This window comes from Podarcis muralis, chromosome 5, assembly GCF_964188315.1.
Source record: "Podarcis muralis chromosome 5, rPodMur119.hap1.1, whole genome shotgun sequence".
NCBI lineage: Eukaryota > Metazoa > Chordata > Lepidosauria > Squamata > Lacertidae > Podarcis > Podarcis muralis.
Window position 1 is genome coordinate 6365124 of NC_135659.1, and position 26634 is coordinate 6391757.

At 43.8% G+C, this 26634-nt stretch overlaps 1 protein-coding gene across 4 annotated transcripts in view; it reads right to left on the reverse strand.

The window, feature by feature from the left end:
• The window catches only part of COP1 (COP1 E3 ubiquitin ligase), a 102553-nt gene extending 76652 nt beyond the window's left edge, over positions 1-25901 (reverse strand). The window contains exons 1-8 of one of the 4 annotated variants that reach the window (XM_028732342.2): positions 25333-25901; positions 21506-21565; positions 18777-18874; positions 14693-14769; positions 13610-13729; positions 9938-10006; positions 2981-3040; positions 1040-1116 (exon numbers count right to left, since the gene is read on the reverse strand). In XM_028732342.2, the coding sequence (XP_028588175.2) occupies positions 1040-1116; positions 2981-3040; positions 9938-10006; positions 13610-13729; positions 14693-14769; positions 18777-18874; positions 21506-21565; positions 25333-25763 (992 nt within the window). In that variant the 5' untranslated portion in view covers positions 25764-25901. The remainder of the gene's footprint in view (positions 1-1039; positions 1117-2980; positions 3041-9937; positions 10007-13609; positions 13730-14692; positions 14770-18776; positions 18875-21505; positions 21566-25332) is intronic. The other 3 variants (XM_028732340.2, XM_028732341.2, XM_028732339.2) reach the window with 3 other exon arrangements.
• Positions 25902-26634: the final 733 nt, after the last annotated feature.

Here is a 26634-nt window from a genome sequence, read left to right on the forward strand (position 1 = left end):
TCACACTTAAAGAGCAACCATTTGCCTTGAAACTGGGGCTTAAAGCTCACTACAAACTATCATCACAGTAATGTGAAGCTGCCAGGAAAGCAAACCTTAAGGCATTTAAAGGGAGGTAGTATTACACCTTGCCAGACATAAGAGGTTGCCTTTGTTGCTGATTTTATTGCAGTTCGCTGTACCATACACCTTCCCTTGCACCGCACTCCCCATTCTGCCCTGCTTGAGCATGCCTCCCCTACCCCACCATCCACTTTGTATGGAAATCATACGGATTTCTACTTCCTTTCACCATTCTTCTATTCTTCTAATCAATGAAGTGTGATCTTTAATCAAAATGTTGGTCTTCATTGGCAGAAAAGGTGTGGTTAAGGTGGGAAGGAGGGGCAGTTTTGTTATCTAGTTGACTTTCTGAAAGTGCTTAATGATTATTAGAATTGTGTTCAAGTGGGGCTGCTTCATGAGTAAATTTGCTGGAGTGAGTTTGGGTGTTTTCCCATTGGAAGCTAAATGTAGGTTTCGGGACTTTTATTACTAGTGACAAGGATCTTATCTTCAAGGTGGGAACAACAGAGGCCCTAAGCCTCTGTTCCATGGTGATGTAAGAGAGAGAGTTTTCCCTTTGGGCAAGTATATGTTTGGGTAATTTGTTGGACTGCAAAAAATAAAAAATAAAAAAAAATGTCTCCCAAGATTTTTTTTAATCCTCCTGCAAGATTCAAATTCCTGGCAAAATGTACTAGCCCCAAAATTTTGGGGAGAAGCACAAAGTGAACTCTAGACAGTTGCTCCAAAGGGAATCAAACCCTCGGGCTGCAAAATATTTCCTACCCCCATAGGACATAATCCATTCCCATTACTTCTATACAAACTGTATTTCCTTCCAAAAAGAAATTAGTAATGCAGATGAGTGTAGACTATGGCAAGGGAAGGAGGGAAGGAGGGAAGGAAGGGGGGAAGATAAGGGTGGAGCAAGTTTTGTTTTAGTTTTATTAAGTGTGTTCTATACCAGACATCTCAGCAAACAACAGAGTAGTACCTGTGGGAAGGTGAGGGAGCCTCAAACTGAGGCACAGTGCTGTCCTCACTGACTGGTGAATACAAGCCACTCATTTCCTGCAATATAACCAGATGCGGCACAGTAATTATACAAAGTAAGATTTACACCCCCATTAACAGCAGGCACCTTTAGGAAGATACTACTTAACTCATTATTTTCATTTCAACTCAGCTAGTTTCATAGAACATTCCTAGCATTTTCTGGAGCAGCTAATGCTAGTTTCTCTTTTTATGGTGCTAAAGCAGCTAAGCCACACTGAGCTTATCATCAAAGTGCTTTATTCCAAGAGCAGGCTGGTACAATTAGGACCAATATCTTCCATCTGAGCCTCTTAATATCAGCCCAGATGGAGAAAGTCAGCTGCTATCTCTCAAAATGTCCAAACACTTTTATAAGCTTAATGGTGAGACAGGAGCTCTGACATATGATGATGCATTTGAATAAATAGCAAGTTCATTCCAGCATTTCTAAATTAGCTTCTCAAGATAAGTGAAGCCTACTGGGCAGCCTACCTGAATAGGCTGACAGGTAGCAAAACTCTTAAACTGGCATGGTCAAACTGCAAAGTCCAAAACTAAAACTATGGTTTAAAGGTTATTATATTTTTTGTGGAGAAAACACATACCTAATGTACGGTACTTCTGGAAGCTAACTAGACAGGATTACTAAGCATCTTTTCTCTTACTGGAAGAAATTTAACAAGCACCTTAATATTCACATTTATAGCCTGCCTTCATTCACATCTGCAACAGAATAGGTGGCAGTTCCCTTGTAGTCTTACATAGTTACATTACTTATGTAATGTAAGCAATATGTGGGCACTGCTAATCAAACATGTTTTTCCAACAAAGAGCCCCCATGGTTAGCCTCAGTCCAGTACTTATACATGCTGCAACCACATGGGATCAGGAACTGCCACATCTTTGCAATAACTTTCAAAATGGGGCTCTTATTCCAGAAAAAGAAGGGACAAAGTAAACAGAAGGGGCGAGATCACTATTCCTATCTACTTGAATGTTGCCAGTTGGATGCAGCCTTTTCTTTCTGGCGCTATCATTTTATGGGCTGAAGGGAAGTTCTTGTTGTTGGTATCTGTCTCGAGAGACAATGGGGTCGAAATGCTGTGTTAGCAGCACTGAAGTGACCTGTCTGGGGCTCAAACCTGGGCAGTGTGTATGGAGGTCCTGGGTTGCCCAGACAACAAGACCCCCTTCTCGGCCTTGCTGATGTGGGCCAAAGAAAAACGGAGTAACACATGTGGCACCAGCTTGGCATACAAGGTGCCACCCAACTATCTTAGGAAGTTCACTCTGAATTTGTGTAGGTTACGCCTTGGCTTTTTCTTCTCCCAAAGATATCCCACAAGGCAGCAGAGGTTTAGAATCAAGAGTTTGAAGTGAAGTATGACCTATAATAATTATTTCTTTTGAGCCATCTAAGACAGGGGTCTGCAACCTTTAAGACAAAAAGAGCCACTTGGACCGAAGGGGAAAAAACTGGGAGCCGCAAAACGATTGCGACATTTAAAACAGTGGGGAGTGTTGGGGCACACAATGCGCCTCCTCCCCTCACTAGTATCCGCCTCGGAGCCGCGGCAAAGGTGTAAAAGAGCCACATGCAGCTCCGGAGCTGCGGGTTGCTGACCCCTGATCTAGGATTATGATGCAACTCCCAATACCTCACAAGCTGAAGCACACAGAAAGCTACACAAATTCTGAATACACTGAAGGCATACATATATTTGAAATGCCCTCTCATCAAGCAGAAACTCAAGCATTCAAGTGAACAAATTAACCAGAAAGCTTAATCTGTTCATTTTCATCATTACTGAAGTAACTGCCACAGCAGCTCACAGCGATGCAGACAGTTTAATGGAAATGAAAAACTGCTCAAGTTGCAAACAATGGCTCAGTGCCTCACCTCCACTCGTTTGATATCTTCTTCCAGAACACTCAGTTCCTTCTGGATCTGCTCCAGTTGCTGTGGATGAAAAAAGGGATAAGCAAAATCTAAGCCAATTTGTACTGGAAACACTGACACTAGCATAAAATAAATCATTTTCCTTAAAGAGAAGGAAGCGCAAATGGGTTAGGAAAAAATACTCATCTCAGGTAGTCACTGTGCACAAAGTAATGTGCATTATATAAACAAACAAAAATGTCACAGGCAAGAACATTACGTTGCATAGCTTCAGTAATAAAGGGGCCCAACATTATTAAACGTTAATATGTGGTACTCTTAACATCCAAGGTTCTTAAAGTGATTTTAAAAGCAATTATGCTTCACATAATTAGAAAGTCACTGATAACCCACCCAGCACTTGTATTGCTATAGCCTGTAAGATAATAGCAAATAGGCAAAAAAAAATCCTTCAGAAACAAGTAAAATAATTCAACTTGAACCAAGCTGAATTTAATTTGCCTAGTGATAAACATTCTGTTTATTTGGGAATTGGCAATGCATCGGTGTTAACATTGGGGATTTCAAATCTTTTGAAAGGAGCAGCTAAAATACAACTAGGCATTATATCAAACAACTAGCTTATATCAAAATATGTCACGTCCAGGGCCCACTATAAAGGTAAAGGTATCCCTGCCCGTACGGGCCAGTCTTGACAGACTCTAGGGTTGTGCGCCCATCTCACTCAAGAGGCCGAGGGCCAGCGCTGTCCGAAGACACTTCCGGGTCACGTGGCCAGCGTGACATCGCTGCTCTGGCGAGCCAGAGCCGCACACGGAAACGCCGTTTACCTTCCCGCTAGTAAGCGGTCCGTATTTATCTACTTGCACTTTGACGTGCTTTCGAACTGCTAGGTTGGCAGGCGCTGGGACCGAGCAACGGGAGCGCACCCCGCCGCGGGGATTCGAACCGCCGACCTTGCGATCGGCAAGCCCTAGGCGCTGAGGCTTTTACCCACAGCGCCACCCGCATCTGGCCCACTATATCCACTGAATAAAAATCAAAACAGACTAATTACTAGTAGAGAAGGGGAGGAGTTATCTAGACACCATCAGATACTTGGATAGCGGTATCAACCCATACTGTAGAGTAGTCATGATACGTAAGATTCAACTGTGACCAGGGCTGCCACCCATTCCTTAAAATGCAGAATCGTCTTGTATTTGAAAGTAAAATGCTAAGCTCTGTATTGATTTAATATGGGATGCAGTTTGTCTCGTATTTGAAGTGATCCTCCCATTCTCCATTCCCTCTCCCTCTCTACTCGCTGGCCCTTTAAGGCTTTTCTGCCCTGCCTCTCCTCCTTCCTCCATTTTTGTCCTGGCAGAGAAGTCCTAGCTTTCTTTGCCTCATCATCTCCCTGAATCCATTATGTCCCAAGTTCTTCACAAGGATGGGAACATCCCCTCCCCCCATATCCCCAAAAGAAGGACCTTTGTATCGAGGAATTCCCCCATCTCTCTTTCCACCAACCACTTTTCCAACTATGAGACTGCCCACTCTCCCCAAGAAAACAAGTCTCCAGGTTGTCCCTAGTCCTCTGCTTCTTCGTTGCTCCCTGCCTTCAGTTCTCTCCCTCTCCTTACACCTCTACTCCCGCATCCCCCAAAAGAAGCTTCTTCCTTGTGGCTTTCTAATCCTCCCCCCCTCCCATACTTCAAATATGGTAGCCTCTCCGAGCTTCCCCTACACCTTCAACCTTCCTTCAGTCCTCTTTGGTCTCCTTCTCATTTGCTTTCTCTCCCTCATTACCCTGGCCAGCTCCTCAGATCTGTGGGACCTGACCTGCCTTACATACAAACCCTTTCCCCCCTTCTTAACCCATCCTGACACCCCACCCCCATTTTCGTTCTTGGGATATATATGTGTGCAGCTAGCACATCCCCAGTGGGAAGGGTCTGTCCACTTCCCTACTGACATTGAGCCTTCCCTCTTTGTCTGCCTGGCAACAGCCCATTCTGCCTTGTGTGCCCCCCTACTCTGCTTTTTTTGCTAACTGTGATGTGCCTCTGCAACAGCTTGGGGAGGAAGAAAACCTGCCAATGCATGCAAAACTCTATCCGTGCAGAGATCGGTGCTTGCTTTGCTTTTTTTCTCTTGCAGGTCTTTGCAGGAAGGTAGACATGATGGAATGGCAGGAAGGGTCCTCCTGGGAGGTTTGCAAGAAGGAAAGGGAGTCTCTTCTTTAGGCTGCAAAACTCCCTTGAGTGGTTTTCCCTTCCCTTGGTTTTTGCTGCATGTAATGGGCTCTCCCTTTTTAGTGTCCAATAAGCCAGACCCTTTTAATAGGATTAAAGACCAAAGCTGCGAGAGAAAAAGCAACAAGCGCTGGAGCCAGATTGAGGTTTCCTACTCGCCCCCCATTTCCAAGCCCCCTACACAGACCTATTTCCCCCTTTCATTGGTTAGCTGTCAGGAGAAGGACAAAGGATTGAGCAGGTTCCTTATCAGCCAGGAATATTTCAAAATTGGGGCATTTTGACTAAAAACAAAACAGCATCATCTTGAAAAAAAGAATCACATTATACTATTTCCAGAGTTGCTCTTACAGCTTTTGGAGTCAGTCCCTCCGCCTACAGAGAGAGAGAGGCAGACAGACAGAGAACTTTCTTGTGATGCAGCAAAGCTTTTGTGGTCAGAGATTTTAATTGCACCTGCAAACGTTTACAAGCAAGCAGCACTCTCACTCCAGCAGCTAGTCAGTTTTAATGGCAAATCTCAATCAATGGCCGTTAGATTACTACTTTTGTCACAGAAAGATCTTTGCAAAAATGTGGCTGCTGAGAGTTGCCCTCGACACTTACAGGGCAGAGTGTCAAAAGTCACCTTCAAAACAATCAATAAAATCTCCAGGTTTTATTATCAGCTTTAGCACCAAACTACCAACATGAGATTGGGACACGGGTGGCGCTGTGGGTAAAAGTCTCAGCGCCTAGGGCTTGCCGATCAAAAGGTCGGCGGTTCGAATCCCCATGGCGGGGTGCGCTCCCGTTGCTCGGTCCCAGCGCCTGCCAACCTAGCAGTTCGAAAGCACCCCCGGGTGCAAGTAGATAAATAGGGACCGCTTACTAGCGGGAAGGTAAACGGCGTTTCCGTGTGCGGCTCTGGCTTGCCAGAGCAGCGATGTCACGCTGGCCACGTGACCCGGAAGTGTCTCTGGACAGCGCTGGCCCCCGGCCTCTTGAGTGAGATGGGCGCACAACCCTAGAGTCTGTCAAGACTGGCCTGTACGGGCAGGGGTACCTTTACCTTTACCTTTACCAACATGAGAGATAAGTGTGACCCTCTTCATTATTCGTAGGATATGTTTACCACACTCACTTCATGCCACATTGGAATGTTACAACCGATCATCCATTAGCATCATTCACAAAAGGATGTCTGAAGACACATCATGTGCCATCCAAACCCACAAAGTATAGCACACAATTCCTAACTGTATCACAATCCCAGATCCTGCGTTTATAATACAGACACACATGAGGAAGGAAGGAAGTGCTCCAGCAATATGAAACAGGCCACACAGTGGTTTAGAAAGTAACATTACATTTGCAGGGTTCTGGATAGAATAAAACAAAGTGGTAACTTCTTTACCAAAGGACCACTCACCAGGGAATCAGACAAGAAAAACCTGACTCAGATTGGCACACTGAAAAAAAACAAACCAGAATTTACCCCAGACACTCTTGCCCAGAATTTAGAAGTACCACCAAGAAGATACTTAGTTTTCAAGAAGGTTTTGCAGTGTTTACTTCTTCAGTAAACACGGTTGCAATCTCGGACCAAGATTCCAAGCCAGAGATCACTCTCTATTACCTGATTCTAACCTAGTTCTCTCCAGATGTTTTCGACTACTATGCCCATCAAACTAAGCCAGCATGGCTAATGGTCGAAGATGGTGACAGCCATAATTCAAAATATCTGGGGCACCAGTTTGGGAAGACTATTTCATTATTAGAAAATGAAAGGTGCTGTGAACACCTGTACCCAGATGGTTTCAATATGCAAAATCAAACAGTGGATGATAGCTGGATGCAAAATCAAACAGTGGATGATAGTTTTTCTTCATTTTCAAATGGGAGGCGGGCACACTGCCTACTTAAATGCCTATGAAATCTTGAAGCAGAAAAACCTAGGATGATGTGAACATCCCAAATAGCATCTCTTCCTATGAGACCTGAATCTACAGTTGAACAAACCCTGGATTAAGTGACACATCACCAGCTTGTCTAGGACATCAAGAGGGGCAGCTTCACAACTGGTAGGACCCACTACTGCTGCCAACAAGGAAAACCGAAGCTATCATCTGTGCAGTAAATGCAATAATGGAAAATCATTCCAAATATATGCTTCAAATGAGTGTTTCATTTGACCTACTCACACAGTTGTGAAATGTGATGGGTACTTACATAGGCACCATATGCTTTCGTTACAAAGTCTATAAAATGTGTTGTTGCCAATAATTCATTGTATGTTCCAGAGTGGCATCAAATCTACCCCTGGTTATATGAGCACTTTCCAAAAACCATAAAGATTATAAAAGCAACAAAAAGAAAGCTGATCATAAAGCAACTGTAGTTTTAAGTAATCAACTTCAGAGCATTTGAATGCCACATTTTTCAAAAGGCAAACAAATGGATGGATGCTTATGGAAATGAGCATTAAACCAGCAAAAATCCCTGCTGCATGCTATTGTGGCTACTTTCATCTAACTGAGCAGTGAAATTGCTGAAACATTTTTTTTTAAAAAAAGGATAATGGAAAATTTACTACTGAAGCCAAAAGCCTACCTTGGGAATACAAGAAATAATCAACTATCTGTGATCTGAATGATTTTTGCCTTTGTCATTTCTCTTCCCCTATAAATCAATCATCCTATACGCATGTGCAAATGACCTAAGCAACAATGTTTGACACGAAAAGTGATTAGCAGGAGCTAACAACGGCACTGGAGAATTCATGCTTTTATTTGTCCACAATTACCACGCAATAACTAGTGACAGTCTCTCTTTCGCTACTTAACATCTTCATTCTGTTGACGGAGGACCAGCAGTTGAATGGATATATTTAGGAAGATGACAACTCCAGAATGTTCAGTATATGTACGCAGCTACATAAAGTAGTGCAACACTTCCAGGGTAGCTGCCTTTGTAACTGTTGCCTTTGTCTCCTTTGGGAGGAAGGGCATGCTATAAGAAACTTAATGAATAATTTTCAGCTGGCCAAAATATTTTTCATAGTGTGTATAAAATAAGCTTCACTTAAGTGAGAAGGGATTATATGGATATACTCCTAAATTGGCCTGCTCACTTAAAGAATCAGAGAATTGTAGAGTTGGGAGGGACCCCAAGGGTCATCTAGCCCAACCCCCTGCAATATGGAAAACCCGCCCTCCTTGGTATCTCCTGAGAGGATTTTAGTCTCTGTGTCAACCCAGTTCTTTCTTATCAGAATAATGTACAGCTTAGGCCTTTCCTATTCACTCCTCTTTGCAATTTTACAGAATGCTACTACCTTATCTTCTGCAGCCTTGGAGTCATTGTACAGAAATTGAGATGTACACCAGTTCCCCACACCTCCCCCAAAATTATTCTCTTGCTCCCTCACTATTACCAACTCTCTCTCTCTCGACTTCTACTAGACCATGGCACCTATCAACTGGGTACTGCTAAGTGGAAACCTCGATTTGTTTCCAGGCTTGTTAACACTGCTAACTTTTTAAAGCCAATTGGCTATTTAAAGTTGGGGTATACATTCCAGGAACAAATAAAAACGTATTTCCACTGTCACACACCTTTTTGTTTTCTTATGACATTTGGGAGATCCTTCCCAAGGGTACCAAGAGACCATTCCAGGAAGTCTTAATGTACCCTGCGGTTACTGCTGGCCAACAAGAAAGTTAAAGTAGCCAACTAATTTTAAATCCAATTTACCATTCATAAGTGGGGTGTTCAGGGACAAGACAAAGACTATTTGCAAAAAAACTACAAGATTTGTGACCAAGAGGAAAGGCTTTTATATACTCAGGGACACAGGAAAAGCAGTATAAAAATAGAAATAGAAATAATAGTGATATGATGATGACAACATCTAAAACTAAATAGTCAGTGAGTTTAAGAGTAAATATAGTTTATTTATTCCAGGCTAATCATCATTAGATGCATCACCAATACTGAGGGGCAAGGGCAGAGTAAATCTGAAATCACATGTCCGCAACCCCATGGCCCTAAATGCACACTCATTTAAGTTGGAACGACAAATATTCACACTGTCCATGTAGGGTAACTTCCTCCCCCCCCCCCACCTAATAGGCCAACAAGCCTGCTGTAAACCTACTTGCATCCTATGAGATTTAACACTTTCCCCCCATGCTAAATCAATTAATGCAAAACTTCATGTTTTCGCAATACTCCAAACAGATACCATCTCCCCTTGTCCCACATTTTATAAAGATGGGATAAGACCTGCCACAATATTATTTCAGAAAGAAAAAAAAATCATCCTAGAATCTTTAGTATATGTATGTACACAGAAGCAGGGTTTCCACATTAAGACTTTTTAAAAACTTTGCTAGAAAATAATTTGTAATGCTGCCCAATTCTAGCCCCAGCTGCAATTTGCTCCAAAAAGTTCCTGCAACTGCCAACAACTATGTCCTTGACAGTCGTCTTTCCCAGCATATTAAAAGTTAAGCAAAAGAAACACCCAAGAACACAAACCATCCTTCACAGAATGATATGGAGTCTTTCAAATCCATGTGTTTTAAAGATTCTGTTGGAAAGGATTCCCACCCCACCCCACACACCTCCTTATTAACACAATGTGATATGCCAACTCGCGTTATTAAAAATAGTGCAATGGAAAAAAAGACATCAATAGTAGTAAATCAAGTAGTTTGTGTTAAGTAGGTTACGTTACCTCTCTTTTATTTCTCCTGGCAACCTTCAGGAATTCCATCAAAATCTGTAGCTGGGCAGCGTGGGATTCCTGTAACAGAAGGTTTAGACATAAAAACGGGACTATGTGCCAAATAAAATAAAAAAGTAAATTTCTAAGATACATGCAAATGTTTTCTCTCTCTGAAAATATGCATATACAAGATGCTAAGGTGATACATGACTACAAATGGAAATATGTACAAAAACCTGTACAATAGGAAAGCCTAGCATGTACATTACATGGCAATCTGCATGTGTGGCACCTTGATAATTATGGAATGCCCTCACCTTTCAGATTTCACTGATGCTGACTCTGGTGGATTTACAGCACTAGTTAAAAACCCACTTATTCACCCAGATCTTTTTGTACATTCGTTCGCTGGCAGAAATGGGAACGACTGTCATTACACATCCATGTGATGTTTAGGTTTCAAACATTATTGGTTTTATAGGTAAAAAGTAAAGGACCCCTGGGTGGTTAAGTCCAGTCAAACTTGATTATGGGGTAAGACGCTCATCTCGCTTCGGGGCAAGGGAGCCAGCATTTGTTTGCAGACAAGCTTTCCAGGTCATGTATTATAGAACCAGATTTGGGAATACAAATACAGGCCATTTTCAATTCACTCACAATCTGAAACCCACTCCAAATTAGATTTTTAGATTCTGCAATAAGGAAAATCTTGGTTGGAGAGAATTTGCTCCACAAAGTAGATCAGTTTTGGCTTAGGGTCTTAATATTCCTAAATCTGGCTCTTTACCTAGTACAAGCATTTTATCTGCACCAGCCCAATATCCTTTATTATCAATGCTATCCTCCCCTTCTAAAAAATATATTTATGCTGCTAAAAGACAATGATACAATTAACACAAAAGATTCTGGAAAATAAGCAGAGTAAATTGTTACTGGAGGCTATATACATACTGTATATAATTTCTCTGAGGAACTGAGAGTCTAAATGTAGGCATACAGCTATTTGTTCCACTTTATTGCGTTTTTGTCTGAAGACTAAGTTAAGGGGAAAGGTTGTGCAGCTGAAAAATACCGCATCACACTTCCCCAACCCAATTAATTAGATCTGCATTCACTATTGGTTAGGCAAATATTAACCAAGCCTACATATTCCTTTAAAAGTACTCCCCTTTTCAGTGTCTACTTAAACGGGACAAAAATGTTTCCTAAGCAAATTCCAATATTGTTAGTTCATACATTTATGCATATCTGCGCTACAGGCCATAGTTGTGGCTAGAAGGCACACCATGTAGCAACCAGTACTGAATATAAGCAGCTTTGAGTTTGCTAAATGCTTGGATAGGAGACTTCCTGGTAACTCTCCTAAAAGTGGAATATAAGTGTAATAAATACAATAAATCTGTGCACAGCAGGCCTTAAAAATATCTAAAGCTGTATAAACATACAAAAATAAGCCTTTAAAAAGTTCAATAGCTTTTCAAGCCAAGAATTTATGCATATTAGTGCACACCAAGGTCATTAAATCTGCTAAGGTGCATATGTACCCACTCCACACAGCAGTGGAACAGGAGGAGCGGGGAGGGAAAGTAGTGTCCTTTCAAAAAAGAAAAAATGATGTTGATGTTAGTTGTTGAAATCCATCTGTCTTGAGCAGGCACAGGCAAACTCGGCCCTCCAGATATTTTGGCACTACAACTCCCATCATTCCTGACCACTGGGCCTGTTAGCTTGGGATGATGGGAGTTGTAGTCCCAAAAATATCTGGAGGGCCGAGTTTGCCTATGCCTGTGTTAGGGACTACAGGTTGCTAACCTCTGCCCTAGACCCTGGGTAATGCTACGGTGATAGCAAACTTTTTACAACCTTCTGATAGTTCCAAGGTAAGTCAAAGCAATTGAAATGAATGGTAAGACAGCTGGAGGGCCGAGTATCTGGAGTATAAAATATCTGGAGGGCCGAGTTTGCCTATGCCTGGTCTTGAGAGACAATGGAGTGCACCTCCAGGGTGAAGTCAAATAGCTGCATTAAAAGCACCAGAGTCCTCCCCAGGGGGGCAAGCCAGGGTATGGAGGTCCTATGCTGCCCAAATGACAAGACTCCCCTCTCATCCTGGTTGACGTGGTCCAAAGGAAAGCTGAGCAATACACTTGGCACCAGCTTGGCTGCAGGAGGTGCAGGAAGGAGGCGTACAATGTGCCATCCAACTGTCTTAGGTACTGGTTAATGCAGAAGATAAAAGTGCAAATGGCTGTGAGAAAGTGCAAAAAGCAAGGATAGACACTTTGTTGACCTTTTTTCCATCAGAATATCAGATTCATTTAATCCAGGACTAAACCCAGAAATCTGAATGTAGCCCAGCAATTTTGCATCCTAGTCCACCAGATATTAGCAAACCCAAGCAAACAACAGGTTTATCATATTTCTTGTAGCTGGCCAATGGCTCTCTTGAGGGCACTGCTTTACATGGTGGGTTACAAGTAGTGCAAGCTTGATTTGTTACACCATGTTGGGCTGGGTGGTATCTGCTTTTCAACACTGTGAAACATCACAATATGGTATGGCATCACAATGTCGGAAAGAAGGCGAGGAGAAAGACGGCAGTTGCCAGCCATGGAAACAATTAGCATCACTGTGTGCAGCTTCTGTCTCTTTCAAAACTGCTGCCCATCTGCCCATGCTAAGGCAACTGAGGCAGGTCCATGGGGTGGGGGTGGGGAGAAAGAGTCAGTCTGCTCACCCCATGTACGCGCCAAAGGGGGGGCTTGATCAGCTGAGAAGCGGGGGGTTAAGTAAGTCCGCTTCTCAGTCGATCAAGCCCACAGCATCCAGCTCAGGCAAGCTGGAGTGGGAGCTTTGTTAAACCGCTCGCTGAGGCACGGGCAGCCACAGGCCCTCAGTGAAGCAGTTTAAAGAAGCCGCCTGCCTGCACAGTCCCTCTGTGGTATGAGGGCCAGAGTGCGTTGGTAGCTTCACCCAGCTCTTATTGCAGGTGAAGCAGCCTCACTCGAGTCCCTCCATCACATCAAGAAGAACTTTCTGTTCCACAGTGGAATGGACTCACTAAGAAGGTGATGGACTCCCCTTCCTTGGAGGTTTTTAAGCAGAGAATGGATGGCCATCTGTAATGGATGCTTTAGTTGAGATTCCTGCATTGCAGGGAGTTGGACTAGATGACCCTGAGGGTACCTTCCAACTCTACAATTTAACTCACCACAAGTTACCAGGTAAGTGGCATTTACAAGCTTTCCTACTTGTATTAAAATGGCTAAGCAACAATGCTAAGCAACCATCAGGAAGTCTCCTTTGTACTGTACAGTGGAACCTTGGTTCTCGAACTTCACCCATTCCAGAAGTCCGTTCGACTCCCGAAACTGTTTGAAAACCAAGGCGCGGCTTCCAATTGCCTACAGGAGCTTTCTGCACTCAAGCGGAAGCCACGTTGGATGTTCGGCTTCCAAAAAGCATTCGAAAACTGGAATTTTATTATTTATACCCTGGGCATCTGGCTGGGTTTCCCCAGTAAGTTTTCCCCACTTACTTCCGGGTTTTCAGCGTTTGGGAGCCGATTTGTTCGTCAACTAAGCCGTTCGAGAACCAAGGAATGACTGTATTAGAATTTCACCAAACAAAAAGTAATGTTTCTTAATGTATTTATTAACAGAGAGAAGGGGAAAAGCTTACTGCTTCCAGCTGTTTTTTCTTCTGGACCAGGAGTTCCAACATTAAGTTAACATTAGCCAAATCAAGATTATCTTGATCTGTTCCCAGCAAATCTTGAAATATCTGCCACCTGTGGCCATTCTAAAAGCAAGCAAACAAACAGACAGACCATCAAGGTATATGTTGGTGAAAACAGGCAAATAAATCTTGCAGCAATTTATAGATTGCAGACATGCCCCACTGTATAAAGAGAATGCATTTCTCACAAAAAAAGAGCTTCACCCACTGTACACTACTCCACAGCTTCCATCTAGCCCTCAGGAGAATAGGTAAGGAACAGAATGCCCCACTGAATGAGCAAAACACTGCCAGTAGTTATTTTGATCTAAACCTTGGAGTTGTACAGTGGAAACTTAGGTACAGATTTCAGGGGAAACATTTAAGCACACTAGCTTTGGGCAAGTCGATGTCTTGATAATAATTCTTAAAAGAAATATAGAGCCCTATTTTTCAGGGTAAAGTTTAATTGAAAAAACTGTGAATCATTTTACTATAAGCATGAAGAATGAACTTTTTAGCATTTCTACTCAAAACTGTATGGGGCAGCTGCATATTCCTAGATCCTCAGGGTCCCTTCCAACTCTATATTAGTCCAGGACTGTAGTTAAAAAGGTAAAGGTAAAGGTACCCCTGCCCGTATGGGCCAGTCGTGTCTGACTCTGCGGTTGCGTGCTCATCTGTAGTTATATAAGCTAATTACATATGGTACGCTACATCAATTTGTTTTCTCTGAAAACCTATGACTATTTACACACATTCTGATCTCCACTCAAATCCAAGCCCCCATTTACAACAGAAAAAGCTGAATATGTATGTTGGAACTGCATAACTGATTCCTAGAATATAAAAACCTATCACAAAATCTAAAGTAATAATAAAATTTAATTTTAAAGAATATTTTTGTTCCATTTTTCATCTCCACATCCATCTCTCATGTTTCCTACCATGATGACCTGTGGTTTTAAGCAACAAATCTGAACAAACAGTACCCATAACTAAAATTATTACCCAGAAGAAAAATGAGAGTAAGAAATTTGGACATACGGTGCTACTCACTGAATGGTCCAGTTTGAATCTCTTTTCCTCAAATCTTTGCTTTTGTTTAAGGATAAGTTCATTCACTAAACAAAAGGAAAAGAAATAAACAGTGAATTTTTACATGTGTGTGTATGTGTGTGTACTGTCTTGAAGCATGTTTACTAGGAAATTAGACTTGATAGGCAAATCAAACAAAGGAATCTTTCCAACCTCTCAGTTTTACTCATTTAATGTGACTGAATTAAAATCATTTCACAACATTTTCTATAGTTTACACAGTTTGTTTACACAGTAACACTGCAGAACACATGGTTTAAGTATGTGTAAATAAATTGCTGATAAAGCCACACATTATGAAATAAAATATTGAACAGCTGAAAACGAAGTAACTTCGGACAGCTAGGCCATAAAGGGAACAGTTGAGGCAACCACATAAAATCAGTTTTTAAGGAACTGCACTGGATGCCAATGCATTTCCGGTCCAAATTAAAGGTATTGGTTAAGACTTACAAAGCCCTGGACAACTGGGCTGAAGTAGTGTCTCTCCCTGTATTGTGCTTGAGCACTGTGATCTTTTGGGGAGGCCCTTCTCAACTATCCCACTTTTAGGACTTACACACCCTCCTGTGGAATATCTTCCCATATGAGATCCACCTGATGCCAACTTTGTTTGCATTTCAGCACTGAGACCTAGTTATTTTCTCAGGCTTTGGGGAACTATTAATCTTACAGATTAATACTATAGCAATGTGTTTTAACATTATTTACTGTTTTGATTTGCTGCTTATTTTTAATTAGAATTACTTTTAGATATATGTGTACTCTACCCTGAGATCACCTGATGTAGGCTTTAAATATTTAAATAAATAGGCTTTAAATATTCAAATAAACAAGATCTGAATAATTAAAACAAACACTTTAACCCTATGTTCTCTCCAGAATTTCACTCCACGTGTAGTTTGTTTACACATTCAAAGTAATAAAAACCACCAACAACACTTAATTTTTTCATAGCAAGGGACCTTCCCGTTGAGCACAAAAAATGTTATGCAGTAAATGAGTCTTGCCTACAGCATAGGTCAAGAACATTCACATTTAGATATTCCCAGCTGGTTACCACACTTTCTCAAACAGGTCAGTACCTTAGATTTCCTAGAGCAAAATATCTAGAAATGTAGTGAGAGAAAAACACAATAATCCAGACCTCTTGGGAGGGTATATATTTTTGTTTAAAACAGAATGAGCAAAGTAGAAGAACACAGTATTTAAGTACCAAGCATTTGGCAAGCGGGGGGGGGGGGGAGGAGAGGAAAGCACATTTTATACACTGGAGTACAGGCATCCCCTTACTTATGTGCAGAAGTGAAAATGCATAAAGTGGGGAGCACTCCATTTAAATAGGGAGTGGGGGAGAGAGAAACAGAGCTTACCCTGGAAATCACTTGGGGCTACTACCCAGCTTGCCCTGAGCCTACCTTTCTGTGTGGCCACGGGGGGGGGGGGGGCGTGAGAACCAAGAAGGGCGCTAGCAGAACTGCTGCTAGGATGGGAACCTCCTGCCCAGTGCTGGCTGGCTGATCAAAGGGCGCCTCCCCTAGCTCAGGCAGCAGCCCCAAGCAAAGGAAAGCTTATCTATTTATTTATCTATCTATCTATCTATCACCTATCTATCTATTTTAAACAAGATTGCGCGCGAGTGGGATGTGCATAAGCCGGGGAAGTATGCCTGTAATCCAGGCAGAGGCAAACTCCAGCCCTCCAGATGTTTGGGACTACTATTCCCATCATACCTAGCTAACAGGACCAGTGGTCAGGGATGATGGGAATTGTAGTCCCAAACATCTGGAGGGCTGGAGTTTGCCTATGCCTGCTGTAATCAAATGTAGGCATTTCATTGCACAATGTTACTCGCTTACATAAGGCTAATTCTCTCACTGATCTAGACATCATACAATGGGGTATACAGTGCACTGTTAAATTTCCAGGGTAATACATTTTGGGACAAAGAAGTGGGGAGAAGGTTAGAATCATCTTAAAGGAAACCCCCAAACCCCTATCTTTTTCCATGCCAGTTCACTGCCAAAGCACCATTTGTTTCCAATTAACCCCTTAGTAGTAGTGATATTTTCACACAACAATTTAGATCATCTGACATTACTGATACTGGAGAAAGGGTTACCTATATGAAACCTCAAGCGGCACCTGAGCACTATCTAGTGGGGACATTAAAGTACTGGAGCTCACACTTGAGCATAATAATAATAATAATTTATTATTTATACCCCGCCCATCTGGCTGGGTTTCCCCAGCCACTCTGGGCGGTTTCCAACTGAATATTAAAAACAATACAGCATTAGACATTAAAAACTTCCCTAAAGAGGGCTGCCTTCAGTTGTCTTTTAAAAGTAAAATAGTTGTTTATTGCCTTGACATCTGCTAGGAGGGTGTTCCACAGGGTAGGCGCCACTACCGAGAAGGCCCTCTGCCTGGTTCCCTGTAACCTTACTTCTCGCAATGAGGGAACCACCAGAAGACCCTTGGCACTGGATCTCAGTGTCCGGGCTGAACGATGGGGGTGGAGACGCTCCTTCAGGTATACAGGACCGAGGCCATTTAGGGCTTTAAAGGTCAGCACCAACACTTTGAATTGTGCTCGGAAACGTACTGGGAGCCAATGCAGATCTCTCAGAACCGGTGTTATGTGGTCCCAGCAGCCACTCCCAGTCACCAGTCTAGCTGCCGCATTCTGGATTAATTGCAGTTTCCGGGTCACCTTCAAAGGTAGCCCCACGTAGAGCGCATTGCAGTAGTCCAAGCAGGAGATAACCAGAGCATGCACCACTCTGGCGAGACAGTCCGCGGGCAGGTAGGGTCATCACTGTCAGGTATTAGGCAGCAGAGCTGGCAGCTAAAGACACATTTTGGGGTGGTGGAAAGTCAGTAAAATAAGCAGGCATATTTTCCTGGAGGAGAAAGTGCTTGTGCAAGCCAGCTACATCCTTGATTCTGCTTGGTGCTAGCTTTTGTGTTATGCTATCTTGGCACGGCAAATATGCACCCAAGGTTCATTCTCCACTACGAGGGATCTTGTATTAAATTATTGTAAAGTATCCCTGAACAGAATGCTCTTACTCTGTATTAGATTAACAAGACAGGAGTGCATGGTAAGGACAGTTTGATAAATGTGACACACGCAAGGACTCAGGGGCAGCACAAGTTACAATAGCCTAGTAAAGAAGTGATCTAAAGAAGGAACACAGCAAGTTGATAAAAGGACAATGAGATATTCCATCATGACAGATGGTGTCGTGGAAGTAAGAAGCAGAACAGAAGAAATAACAGCAGTGCAGCAGTTCCGAAAGATCTTAAAATGCTTTCCAGTTTGCATCTCTAACTCACACACACACATATCCCAACCAGAGATCTAAAGTCTGTTGCTCCACAGTAGCAAAAATTACGCATACTTGCTATATTCCAAATGTTTCCCTCATCTATGGCAAAATCCAGTATAAAACCTAGCTTACTAAGCAAACCTAGCTAGATGATACCTAGAGAGGGTTACAACAACTTAAAATTCAATGTCAAAAACATTTTTTAAAACATACTTTCCAAATATGCCATCCTTGACACAAGGGTAATTTATCTATTTTGCACAACACTATATCCAGGTTCTTTATTACAGCAACATTCCATTCTCTATCCATCATGCCCATAAGAATTAAGCCAAATCCAGTAAACAAAGTGTGCTCTAAGCACTTTTTCAGTATGTCAGACAACATGCTGCTTGAATAGAAAATATATTAAAGCACAACCTGCTTACAGACTGCATTCTATGAAACATTGGGTGGTATCAACTAAGTTTAACTCAGAGACCCAACTGAAATTAATGGATCTAACTTAGTCATGTCCACTAATTTCAGTGAGTCTACTCTGAGTAAAATCTGGCTGACTGCCACCCAAATTCTGTAAAGTTAGCAAAATGATGTTTAGAAAAATAAGGAGCAAACAGATGATACAAGATCTGCTCATTAAAACCCAAGTTGGAATATAATTATTCAATGTTGCAACACCAACAAATCCTAAAACTTACCTAAAAAGTTGGGGTAAAGATGGTCAATGTTATCTACAACATAATTACATTTGGGACATCTGTTGTTGTCTTCCAGGCTTTGATGAATACATTTATAGCTGTTGAAGGGAAAACAAACCAGAAACATTAGAAAGAAAATACAGCAAGCAAAAGCATGTGCACAACTGGGTATGTTGTGCCACGTTCTTTTATCCCTTGCTTTCTACTTGCATAGTATACCATAAATATTGCAGAAGTAGGCCTATGGCCTAGGCGGCTTCAGGTAAAAGACCGATCAAGACCGTCAAGTAGATAAAACATTTTGGATAGTACTGAAAGCCACCAAGGGATCAAGTAGAACCAATGCCTTCTTCACAAAATAGGTCATTACAGGGTAACCAAAACTGGACCCTGATTAAAATGGCTCTAGACTATCAGTTTTACCCAAGAGAGCCTGGAGTAGGTAAGTGACTACCCACTCAAGACACTTGTCGATAAAGGCATCACCTGCAACTGGCCTATACTTGTTAAATCTCCTGGTCTAAGATGGAGCAGAATAATCTTAATGATTCATCTCTCAGAAGGCCTAGGACCACTCCCACTCTCAGAAAGGCATTTAATTACCACCTTGGCCCAGTCAGCAGTTATCATCAATAGCCCGGGGCATGTCAAAATCACATCTGAGAACACCTCAGATCAGGTAGGAAGACTGTTAGTCAGCAAGGCAGGTGGTACCTCAACACTACCCGTAATGTGCCCCATTTATCCAACAGCAACCATGTGCAAGTATTTTGATCAAGTGCTCAGAGATCATGAAAGGAAGATGAGTAAAAGTAGTTTAAAAACATTCTTGCAAGCCTATATTGGGATGACAGGTATAATTTATGCAATCTCTTTAACCAGATTTTTAGAAGAATTTTGTTACTTTATAATATAATCCTAATATATCTAATTTGCTTCAATCCCCAATTTGTTTATTATGAATCCCCAATTTGTTTACTGATTCAAAGTTTATTTATTATGAAGGTCCATAAATTTTAGGAACTACCAAGTGATATCCATTTTATATTTTGGATAATGACTGTAAGCATTTGCATGATGATTACAGTGGTGCCTCGCAAGACGAAATTAATTCGTTCTGCAAGTTTTTTCTTCTTGCGAGTTTTTCGTCTTGCGAAGCATGGTTTCTCATAGGAATGCATTGAAAATCAATTAATGCGTTCCTATGGAAACCGCCTTCAGACCAGGTCCGGGGACAGTCTGTCCCCCGACCTCTTCTGAAGGGTGGGGAGGGGGGACAAGGGCTTTTCTTCCCACCCCCAGCATTTTAAAAAACCCCGGGACAGCGGAGGACTTCTCCGCTGTCCGGGGCGATCTTAAAATGCTGGCGGGTGGCATTTTTTAAAATGCCGCCCGGGACAGCGGAGGACTTCTCCGCTGTCCGGGGCGATTTAAAAGCCCCTGGGAAGGCAGGCAGGGGGGACAAAGACTTTTGCCCCCCGCCAGCCTTCAGAAGAGGTCCTGGACCTCTTCTGAAGGCCGGCGGGGGGGCGAAGGTCTTTGCTCCCCCCCCACCTGCCTTCAAAAGCCGTCCGGGACAGCGGAGAAACGCGCTGCCTTTCTCCGCTCTCCCGGGAAGGCAGGCAGGGGGGAGCAAAGACTTTTGCCCCCCGCCAGCCTTCAGAAGAGGTCCAGGACCTCTTCTGAAGGCGGGCGGGGGGCGAAAATCTTTGCTCCCCCCCGCCTGCCTTCAAAAGCCGTCCGGGACAGCGGAGAAACGCGCTGCCTTTCTCCGCTTTCCCGGGAAGGTAGGCAGGGGGGGAGCAAACACTTTCACCCCCCGCCAGCCTTCAGAAGAGGTCCAGGACCTCTTCTGAAGGCGGGCGGGGGGCGAAAGTCTTTGCTCCCCCCCCCCCCGCCTGCCTTCAAAAGCCGTCCGGGACAGCGGAGAAACGCTTCCCTGCTATCCCGGACTGCTTTTAAAATGCTGGCGGTGGGGAGCAAAGCCTTTCGGCCCCCGCCGGCCTTCCTGGACCTCTTCTGAAGGCCGGGGGGGGGGAAGGCTTTGCTCCCCACCGCCAGCATTTAAAAGAGGTCCCCGGAGATTTCCCTATGGGCTTTCTTCTTGCGAAGCAAGCCCATAGGGAAATTCGTCTTGCGAAGCAACTCGCAAACGGAAAACCCTTTCATCTTGCGGGTTTTCCGTCTTGCGAGGCATTCGTCTTGCGGGGCACCACTGTATCTTGGACACAGACATGGGAGCACTTCTGTGAGTTTCACCATTTTCCCCTGCACTATGCAACATCTCAACTGACTTATGCTTTAAAATGTCCTATGCAGAGAAGATTATACATGCAAGCCCTTCATTTCAGGCTAATATTAAGAGCAGCCCAAGTCTCTCCCCATCATGGTTACGTGGACTGGGAAGCTGCTACAGAGATCAGTGATCTTATGGTAAAAAAAACACCACCACCATATTATACAATAGATGACATTCCCCAATGCAGATTAACAAGTTTTGTGTACGAAATTAACTAGGAAAATATTCTAAAAGCAGGTTCCAGTACAGTCTTCAGGATCTATCTCCAGGAAGTATCCATGAAAATGTTCATTCAGACAATGTCATTCTGTGCCACTTGCTCGAAAGCCACCCCAGCCACAGGGTGCATCCAATAATCCAACCCCAGCCCACAACACTTAATTTTATAAATAAATTTATCATACTATGCAGTTTGGCAAACAAATCTTACCAAAAGCTGTGCCCACATTTTGTCATGTAAGCTTCTTCAATCATATCAAAGCAGATGGGGCTGGAACAAAGAGGGGAAAGGTGTGTAAGTAGTGCATCACATAAGTTAAACAGGCAACCTTTCCATTTACTGGAGAGGGGGGAGAGAAGAGGGAGAGAATGAACAGCACCTAAGGAACATTAAACAAATACCAACAGACACTGGCCTGGTTAAGCATAGTTAATGATGGTTTAATGGGAACAAACAGCACACTAGTGCACAATGGTGAAATCGCAGACGCTTTGCTGTTCCTACCCAGCTCCTGCCACATAAAGAAGGAAACTAGTCAAAGTCTGGATTTCTGTTGCATCAGAATCTGGGTTCGATTCTCACTATGGCTTGCTTCCTTCCAGACACATAAGCAGCAGCAAGGGAGAAGCAGAGGAGGATTAAGGCACCACAATTTATTTTGAACTATGGTTTAATGTGGTGTGCAAACCAGCTCATTGTTAAAGCCTATATCAATTTATTTGGAAACCATTGAACTGTGCTGAAACCAACCAGCTGATTCAAATAATCTCATGTGCAACAACTTTAAAAACCTCCCAAAAAAATGGCATAAAAGCAGTAAATGCAATAGTTCCACCTAAAGTATTCTGCTTAAATATGTTGAGATGTAAGATATATCTGGAATGATATTTGAAATTACATAAATCAAAAGGCACCCTTCATTGGGAATTGAACTTCAAAAAGATAAAGTGGCGGAATTAGCAAAATATCTTCAGTACTTCCTAGGCATTTTCTTCTCAAATTCACTTTGCCTCCACAACAATCTTTTCATCCTCCAAAGTGGCACTCTAGAACTGGAATATGACTGCCACTCTCTCTGTGATGACCACAGTAAGTCATATCACAGCTTTACCATCCCTGCCTGCCTCCTGCCTTCTAGTAGTCTGCAAGAGGTGCCAGCTGCTCCAATACCCAAATCTCTTCCACTGTTGCCACCTGCCTTCTTACAGGCCAAAGTTGGCTTAGCAACTTTCGATGAGGGATTTTGTCAAAAGCTGTATGAAATCCCAAGTATAAAATGTTTATCAAATTGCCTTATCTACATACATGAGTGCGATCCTTCTAGAATATTTCACATCTTCTTTAACAGTGTTGAGAAGGAGAGCCCACAACTAAATCTCAAGCCTCACAAGTTAGGAAAGGTCAAAAGGGTGCATCAATCTCTTTTAGTGTATCAATCCTCAAAGTAGAAACAAAATGTTCACAGTATTTGTCCTAAGAACTCTAGAATGAAACTCAAGACTCCAGATCATTTTTTGGTTAAAAGCCAGATTCAACAACAACAAACAACAACAAACAGTATTTGAACTAAAACTGCATAGACTATTTTCCTCTATAGAAGGAACAGCAAAAAACTGCCCACCCCCAAGATAAACAAGTATTTCTAAGACAAAGGTAGCAGTCACTTCGGTTTTCATACTGTCTTAAGAGAAAGTAAGCATGGAAATCCAAGCAATCTTTTGCTTCACCCTGCCCTGTATCTTAAAGAAACTTACTGAATTCCACACTGCATCTTCTGCCAGGACAGACTGTAGCCCTAGGCTACAGTCCTGCCAGTGCCATATAAAATATAACCTTACAGTCAACATTACCTAGGTCTATTTCACTGACTACACAATGTTTTCTGAATGTGTTAATAAGGCTTCAGTTTTAGCTAAGTAAATTTTTAGCTAAAGAGATTCTGACAGATCTTCTCTTACTGGTTTTATCCTTATGCATGAAAATGGAAGCCTATGATCTACTTCTCCAAGAGCTGGGTGGATAGAGAACAGAAGCTGGCAGGGTTGTAACTGGTATTTATTTTTTATAAATATTTTTATTCACATATTTACAAAATAGTGTTTGTTATTAAGGAATTTATCTGTATAACAAGAAATAGAGTCACCATAAACTGTTGTACATCCTAAAGTCTTTCCAAACAGTCTTCCGAAATCACCATGTTTCAGTGGAGGAATTGTAGTGTGGCTCAATTTATTCACATAAGAAATAAAAGAATACAGTATATTGTCAAATCCATCTTCTTCTTTTTACCCTTCAAAGCCTTTTATCTACCTGTTAATTCCTCAGCTGGGGAAATTTGCCAAAAAATACCATCTGTATCATCTGAAATTACCATAGTTAACCCTAGGACATTTTTTGAGTGTTTAGCGATCAGTTGGTGAGCCACCACTCACTTGAAAACCTTGTGAGGTAAGTCTGCACTTTGATTATCAAACAGACATAACAACCCAAGCTGAGGAGCACAAAGAAGGTTTTGATTAAAATCTTGCCAGTTTCCTCAAATCCTTTTTGCCAAAATTAGCAATAGAGCAACCCCACAAGCTACTTGTGCATTACAGTCTTTCCAACTTTCCAACAGCAGACCTGTCTTTTTCAAATCTGGGGCATGCCTCAGTCACCTACATAGGAGAGATGAGTTCAAGGGTGCTGAACTTTTCCCTTACCGGGTTGCAATCACAGCCATAAAGGTAAAGGTAAAGGTACCCCTGCCCGTACGGGCCAGTCTTGACAGACTCTGGGGTTGTGCGCCCATCTCACTCAAGAGGCCGGGGGCCAGCGCTGTCCGAAGACACTTCCGGGTCACGTGGCCAGCGTGACAAAGCTGCATCTGGCGAGCCAGTGCAGCACACGGAAACGCTGTTTACCTTCCCGCTAGTAAGCGGTCCCTATTTATCTACTTGCACTTTGACGTGCTTTCGAACTGCTAGGTTGGCAGGCGCTGGGACCGAGCAACGGGAGCGCACCCCGCCGCGGGGATTCGAACCGCCGACCTTTCGATCGGCAAGCCCTAGGCGCTGAGGCTTTTACCCACAGCGCCACCCGCGTCCCACAGCCATAACTACAAGCAAATAAAGTGTACAGAACACAGCAGATTTTGCTTTTAAGAGAACATGTAAGAACTCTGCTAAAACATAAGGTACTAAATCCCCAGTTCAAACCACGCCTCAGCCATGAACACATAAAGGCAACATGCCCCTATCCCTGCGCATTAAGGAAAAAACAGCTCTGGTTGCATTTGGAACAAAGGCCTACCTGGTCCCATCCTCAAAGCTCAATCCAGCACTGACCTACCTCACAGGGCTGTTATAGAGATTCTGCGCATTGGGGCACTTTCTCCTGAGGGCTCAGCACTCCACACACGCTCATGTGAAGAAGGCTTCCTTCCGATAACCTTTCATAACAATCCCTCTGCAAGGTAGGGACTGGTGGCCGAGGCGCACTTTGAACGCTTGGGAGATGAGTGTGGGGCTCTTAACCTCAGGGTTGCGAGTTCGAGTCCCACCTTGGGCAGGTGGTTGGAGTAGGTGGCCCTCGTGGTGCCTTCCAACTCTGCAATTCCACGAGTTTATGCTCTGCATCAGTGTGCACGTGTGCAGCCTGCCGCTGCTGTTGTTATTATCACTAGCATCCGAATCAAGTCGTTTTCTTACGGTCAATGGCCAGTACCAAAACAAAACACCAATTGGAAACTATGAAAGCTCAATAGAAAACAGAATAATATAAATTATTGGTATATTGGTATTATTGGTATCTGAAGAAGTGTGCATGCACACGAAAGCTCATACCAAGAACTAACTTAGTTGGTCTTTAAGGTGCTACTGGAAGGAATTTTTTTTTGTTTAGAATAATATAAAGACACCACGACATGGAAGAGCCGTTCCGGGTGGGCATTTACCTGTCAGAAAGGAAACCCTTCTGGCCACTGCTAATGGGGATTTCTCGGATCTCCCCGTGGCGGCTTCTCGCCCCCCCTTCCCTTCCCTCCCCGCCCCACTCACCACACGAAGTCGTTGCTCTTGTCCTCGTAGGAGTTCAGGAGGCCGTTGCAGAGCGGGGTGAGCAGCGGCCTCTTCCTGCTGCCACTCGCGCCGCCCGCCGCCGCCGCGCCGCTCCCCGAGGCCCCGGCCCGGGCCGCCCCGGCCAGCCGCGAAAGCCCCCCGCCGGAGGAGCCGGAGACCACGGCGGCCACCAGCACAGGCCGCGCGGGGGCCCCCAGCCCCGCCGGGGCGCAGGCGGAGGACGAGGAGGAGCCCTGCGCCGCCGCCGAGGAGGCCGCCGCGGAGGCCGAGGTGGTGACGGAGGAGGCTGCGGAGGAAGAGGAAGGTCCCGGGGGGGCCGCCGCGGCGCCAGGCCCCGGCGCGGGAGTCGAGTGCTGCTGCTGCTGCTGGGGCGGCGGCGGAGGAGGAGGCGGCTGCCGGCTCCCTGACATCCCGAGGCCTGTTGGGCTCGACGGGTCGCCCGCCCGGTCCAGTCAGCGCATCATTTCACCTCAGCACGGGCGACTGTCTGCGGGGAGGGAGGGGACAATAAAGTTTCAACAAGGAAAATAAAAACTCTCGCTCGGCGACGCCGCCGACGCCTTCCCCCCGCCCCTTCCACTCCGTGTGCGGGAACCTGATTGGTTCCCGCGGGCCGCCTCCCCTTCCAACCCAGAGATTGGAGGGGGAGAGGGACGTCGGAGAGGAATCTGATTGGTTCCTGGATACCTCTCCTCCCCTCCCGGGAAAAAAAGGAGGCGGGGAAGAGGGGGGGGGGAACCACCTCGTTGTTGAAACTTTATTAACAAGCGCGCGTCGGTTGACAAAAACCATACTACCAACGAGATGAACGTCGCCAGGCGGCTTGCGTTGGGTTTTTTTCCTTTTCCTGTCAGAAAGCGCAAGGCAACGCGCCTGCGCACAAGGAGCGAAAGGCTGGGTAGCCTAGCAACCGGAGCGGGCCTACCAAACCCGTACGAGTCGGCGCTGACTCTGTTTCGGAAGCTCTGTGTGTGGATCATTCTCTTTTATTTCTACCCCGCTTTCCCCCCGATAGGACGGGACTTCCAGATTTAAAAAAAAAAAAAGAGAGAGAAAGAATTAAAAAAAAAATTTAAAAAAGATTTTAAAAAAAGAGAGAGAGAAAAGAATTGCCTAAAACATAGGAGGAAAATACAATCAAATATTGATAGAAGCTATTTATATTAAATCTATGAGAGTCAGGCAAATCATTACAAAAAAAAATTCCTTCCAGTAGCACCTTGAAGACCAACTAAGTTAGTTCTTGGTATGAGCTTTCGTGTGCATGCACACTTCTTCTGG